Source organism: Ixodes scapularis, unplaced genomic scaffold (genome assembly GCF_016920785.2).
Source record: "Ixodes scapularis isolate PalLabHiFi unplaced genomic scaffold, ASM1692078v2 PGA_scaffold6__148_contigs__length_123643588, whole genome shotgun sequence".
In the NCBI taxonomy this organism is placed as follows: domain Eukaryota; kingdom Metazoa; phylum Arthropoda; class Arachnida; order Ixodida; family Ixodidae; genus Ixodes; species Ixodes scapularis.
In genome coordinates this window covers 117,579,620-117,585,619 of record NW_024609881.1, presented here as the reverse complement: position 1 = coordinate 117,585,619, position 6,000 = coordinate 117,579,620, and the positions used below count along the sequence as shown (strand labels likewise).

The 6,000-nt window shown below is 44.4% G+C and overlaps 1 protein-coding gene across 1 annotated transcript in view; it reads right to left on the bottom strand.

Moving 5' to 3' along the window:
• Nucleotides 1-818: 818 nt before the first annotated feature.
• The window catches only part of LOC8033411 (AP-5 complex subunit zeta-1), a 33,281-nt gene continuing 28,099 nt past the window's right edge, over nucleotides 819-6,000 (bottom strand). The window contains exons 17-18 of the mRNA XM_042286125.1: nucleotides 5,073-5,120; nucleotides 819-951 (exon numbers count right to left, since the gene is read on the bottom strand). Coding sequence (XP_042142059.1) covers nucleotides 870-951; nucleotides 5,073-5,120 — 130 coding nt within the window. The 3' untranslated portion in view covers nucleotides 819-869. The remainder of the gene's footprint in view (nucleotides 952-5,072; nucleotides 5,121-6,000) is intronic.

The following is a 6,000-nucleotide window of genomic DNA, read 5'->3' as shown; positions in this document are numbered from 1 at the left end:
GGAACCTTGACAGCTAGTGACGGAGGTTGTCTCGTCTCCGGCCACGACGAGAGAAGAGGGGCAGGAGAAACTCCCCTGTTCCCGAGAATGCCTTTTGTGTGTCGCAGAAGTCGCTATTGTCCCCCTAGAAGATTACAGAAGATTAACCCGTCACTCAAAATTCGTACAAAAGCAGCCGCTTCGGTGGCTGGAATGACTAGGCCATCCTCTCGACGTCAGCCTCGCCGTAGCTTTGCTCGTCTTGAGACGACCTACGTCACCACTGCGTTGGATGTCACGTGCTCTAAGCTGGGCCTTCTCCGAGGGCTTGCCAGAGTGGGCCGTTTATAACGGAAAATACAGCCACCAGGATCAAAATACAAACGTGCGATTGTCATTTACGGAAATTGTGGATCATATTCAACCTATTTTTGAACACGACGGGAATATTTCAAATTTCGTTGAAGTATCCCTTTAAAGACACTGGTTAATTTTGAGACACCGTACTCAATATGGCGAGGTTGAAGACCCGAGGGACTGTGTCAAAAAAAAGAAAACTTGGTTGAAGTGGCAAACTTTCACAAAGCAGCTTTAGTGACACTGAAGGTGCTTTTTGAAACGCCAAGACGGACGCGTTTGTCCCTTTGCGGCGTTCCTCGTCGAGCTTCAGCGTCTTTGTCGCTTGGGGCGGGTCAGAGGTCCACTAACGATGACGTCATACACAGCCCTTGTCTTCCAGGTGATATTGGCTCTACACTAGCCAGATAACAGTGCAAAGCTTTGGCTCCAGTCAAAGAAAACGGAAGAAAAAAAAATTAATCCCAAACCCCAAGGGAAGCTACAAAACAAGCTATTTTATTTGTGTTTGAATTCTTTTAAATAAATGTGAATCACCGAGGCGATCCTTCGGTCACCAGCATGGCAGATACGAGACGAACAAGGCCGGGCAGTTGCGTCAGGTCTCGATGACACCTTTGGAAAAAGTGATAAAAAAAATATTTAAAAAACGGTTCCAAGTGACAGCATTTTTAGATCTTAGATTCCGAATTGGCTGCCCTCTCTTCCCAAAGGATTCAACAGTTTGCTCATAAAAAATCGAAATTTCAAAGGCTTAATGAGTCAAAAATATTTTCAGTGTCAGCAAACTAGTAAACGAAAATTTTGGATAAAAGAATTCAGCACTGCAAAGTACTTAAGAATGTTCATGTAACATAAATCGCACGACTATTTCAGATGCTTTTCAAACCGAAAATTTCCAAAAAGTAGCGTACTAATCATGAGTAATTAAGAGCACAATCAAAATTACTAGGGCTGAGCATCCATCGAAAGTTGTAACCCAATTGATCGCTACCCTTTAATCAACGAACTATTCGATTAATCCCTGCAATGACCTTCAGACATATCTTTAAAAAAGGTACACAACTAGGCATTATTTGTAACTATTTCTTGCTATGCCATATATGGCGGAATGTGTAACCTCATTTAAAACTCGACGCGGTACCACCCATACAAAAAAAGATGTGGAAATCATCTTAAAAATAAAATATTTTTACATCATTTTTAAAACTGATGGTCACACTGGATTAAAGAATGCTAAAGTATTTTATCATGTAATACAACAGTGCTGCTTTCTAAACTGCATAGATGTGCACCAGTAATAAAGCAAGCCTTTTTAATTTCTCCTCGAAATTTCAAACTCCAACTGCATCCAATTACCCGATGGATCAATTGCTCAGCCCCAAAAATGATCAATTTTGATGGGGTCTCCAAACTTTGTGGCTAAGAAGCCGGTTTTGTTGCAGTCTCGCGTTCCGCCACTGCTAGCTTTGTGCCTGCTTCACGAGTGGTAACTTTGGCGTGCTCTCGAGTAATTCCCACGAGCTTCAAGTCGTTCTAAATAGAGTTGATTTAGTGGTTTTCGATGACGCTCAGTAAGTTTCTAATTGGAACCATATGCCTATTTTCACTAATTAAAAAGTTAATTAACAAATTTTAATTATTTAGCCGACTTATCGCAAAGATTAGTCACCCACAGAATGTCCCCCTGGCCGTATAGGTGTAACTTTCACGCCTTTTTTTACACAAATCTGTAAAGCTTAAAAAAAAACCTGTGTATATATATATATATATATATATATATATATATATATATATATATATATATATATATATATATATATATATATATATATATATATATATATATATATATATATATAGCTGAACTTAAAATTTAATATTTAGCTGATTTCGACGTTACACGACAACTGTGGCCAAAAAAACTCCCCAGGCGTAAACCAATGTTCATATGAATTGGGCACATTCACGCAGCGCCACGGCTGATAAGCGTAATAAAACTAATGCAGACAACATGCAAGAGTTATGAGAGGGGACACTAAATAGAGTTTACATGATAATGCAAAACAATTTCACCATAGCCACGGACATACATAAAGCAGGGGACTAGAATGGTGATGACAATGCTCAATGAATAATATGGCCAAAGGACCCGCGTTATGATGCAGTTTCTCTCGTTCCTTCTTGTATCTTCGTTTGCGCATTAGGAGCGCGCCGCGGCGCCATTTTTTTAGGCGCACTTTTTTGCGCCGGTAGCAGCAGGTATGCTGGAAGCGGGCCGCGGGCCCGGCATCATTGGAAGAACCGCGGCCAGCCCCGGGCCGGTTGGAAGACTTCCGCGGGTCAGATCAGGCCCCAGGGCCGGGGTTTGGAGACCCCTGATCTAGAGGCATTTCAAATGCCCAAGTGGCATGGGTATTTTATGTGTCCTAAGGGCATTTGAAAGGTCATTTAATTGAAAGCCAATAGTACAATTGAAAAAAAAAACGAGCTTACTGCAGTATAGAACCCCACTGACACATTTCTCAGGGTACCGCCAGGAAAAAACGTTATAACCGATAAGGCTTATGGAAAGTACAGATGAGAGAGGAATCAGCTCCCAGACAGCAATTTATTTCACGCAGACTTTCACTGCTTTCGTGCTTTCAAAGTGTTTATTTTTTATGTTCATTTTTTTTTTCCTTGGAGGAAAGGGGGGGGGGGGTACTTTTTTACAGGTTCGGTACTTAATTCATTTACACTGAAAACACCGAATCTGTAAAAAAAAATAGCCCCCCCCCCCCCTCTAAAAAAACGAATTTGAAAAAAAAAAAAGAAATTTTGAGGTACACCTAAGCACTTATGAGTTGTGAATGCGAAAGCACACAAGCCGCTCGTCCGCTCCCTTTGTCGTCTGCTGCATATTTTTCGTCGCCGGTCAGCGCGCGTGCTCCCCTGGGCACGCTGACCTTGGACGCTCCGTGTTAACGGCGCTAATAGACACGCAGCGCCATGGGGTGAGCGGTCGTGGAAACTGACGACCGACGCGTGCCAGCCAATGGAACCGAAGGCGAAATCCATCAGCTTTGCTCCGCTCCTTTGGGATCGGGGAAACAAGGTGCCGTTTTCGCGCTTCAAACTGATGACGTCAGCTCGCTCCATCAGACAGTTAATGCTTTAGCATTAAAAAAAGTGAAAGCCGTTTACAACTCCCTGTAACGCCGAATTGGAGCGCAGCTCTTGAGGAGGAGGAGGAGGGAAGGGTACTGACGGGAGGGTAGACCCCTCCTCCTTCTCCTCCTCCTCCCCTCATTCTTTAATATGCTCCGGGGGGGGGGGTCACCTGACCTCGGGGGGAGGGGGTGTCACGTGACCTCGGGGGAGGGGGGGTCACGTGACCTCGGGGGAGGGGGTCACGTGACCTCGGGGAGGGGGCCACGTGACCTCGGGAGTCACGTGACTTTGGGGAGGTCACATGGGGATCACCTTGAGGGTCACGTGACCTTGAGGTGACCTTGAGGGGTCACGTGACCTTGAGGTGACCTTGAGGGGTCACGTGACCTCGGGGGTCACGTGACCTTGGGGTGACCCTGGTTACGCCGACGGCGACGCCGCTCAAGCCGGAAACGGGCGCCTAAGAGCTGCGCTCTAAAAAAGGTAAACTCCAAAACACGGAGCCCTCGTTTTGGTCCAAACACCGATCAACCTTTCTACGGAACTTTGTTAAAACTGGAGGTAGATCAATCATCCTCGAATGCGCCAATGCACGAGGCACATGCCTCGTGCAGCCCTTGGAAGCAAATGGCAGCACAGCACTGAAATCAGCGGCCCTAAGAAGCGGATGGCGATGAACACCCGCTCGTTGCACGTGCCTTCCGCATTTGCAGAAAGTATTACTAGCGGTACTTGTAAGAAACGCGAAGCGTAAATTTTATAGAGGGGCTCTAGGGAAATCGAGCCAAAAAAAGAATTAGTCGTTAGAAAAACAAATGGGGGTGTGTGTAGAACTTGGTCTGCCTCAACGGACAACGAGTCTCTCAGCTGCACATGAGCGATTTAGCCAGCGCAGTACAACCGCTAGCCTGGGGTCCTTAACGTGCACCACGCAGTAGTGATACACGACCGCAAGCCGGTACGATGCTCATCCAGATCGAAACGGGCAGGGGTGGCGATTGAACCCAGAATCCATGGGTTCTGCAGAGCGAGCTTTCGCTGCACGTGCACAGGGATGTGGTGGGCTGAGGCACTCGCCCACTGATTCCCCAATTTTGGTGCGTTTGACTGTAGTCTGACTGCGTCCTGAGGAGAAAGGGTCACAAGTCGCCGGATCATCCGTGCTTCGTATGAAGTGTGATAACCAATCAAGGAGCAGCTTGGCATACGAGGCACAGATGCCCCGGTGACTTGCAGACGCAACGCAATTACACGCACTCAAATGCAATGGTGTGCACGGGCCTTGAAAATGCATGAACCGGTGATGTTCTGTGAACTTCCATTAGATGGTTCATTACCTACATCGGTTCAGTCTCAGGGAGATTTGAAATGATTGCAAGGCATAAAGATAAGACAGCTTGTTAAGTGGACAAAACAGGGTCAAGTATTGCTGGAAAAAAAAAAATCCATCTATCACTCCGGCAGTTTCCCCAATGATGAACTCCCAACTTGCTTCAGTCACATGGGGATGACCACGTTAATTTACCAACAGTTTATTTCTTATAATTAATCTATGAATAATTAACGAGAATGCCAATCCTCACCTTTTCAACTCATCTTCCTTTGGCGGTGTGAGGATTGTAGAAGCAGCACTGGAGTGGAAAAAGATGTTGTCATTCGCTTTGCCTTTATAAAATAAAAAAATCAAATGTGTTGAGAAGGAAAAACCAAACAACATCAATATTACCAATAAGGACCCCCTAATAAAACAAAACATTTGTGATTGGTAAACCATATGTTACTGTTTCTTGAACTCTTGTGCTTTTTATACCTACCCAACCTAAACAAATTTTCGGTATACCTAGGCTGCACTCCTTTCGGCATGATATTTATTCACTAACTTCGAAATAGCTATTAAGAAGACAAAAAAACGTGATGCCAAAACTGACATTCATATTTTCCCCCATGTTCTGCATATATATATATATATATATATACGTTCACTTCACACAAATTTGTGTGAAGTTAACGCTGTTGAAACTCGTGCCAGAATAAAAAAAGAAACAAGCACCAAACATATATATATATATTTGGCGCCTGTTTTTTCTTTTATTCTGGCACGAGTTTCACCAGCGTTCACTTCAGACCGTCAAACTTCTCGTGACCCTTCGGGAACAAGCTGTAATGCCCCCATATTGCCCCATATTACAACATGAATGGATGGACGGACGGATGGATGATAACAGCTGTACCCTTTGTAACAAGCGGCAGCTTGCGCCATCAAGCCTAAAAACAATAACATCTGACGTTATGTTTTCAGTGTTGCCAGTAGAACCATCTCGGCTTTTCAGACCAAATTTGAAACTTCAACTTCGCGACAAACAATTACTGTGAATTGCAATTTGGGTTACTGGTTCAGAGGTGTCTATTAATGTGTTCAACTAATTCTGATAGAAATCGGAAATTATTAAGAATTTTGCCGGGTTACCATCAAGGCTGATAGTGAATCAACACCATTCCGGAACACATAAA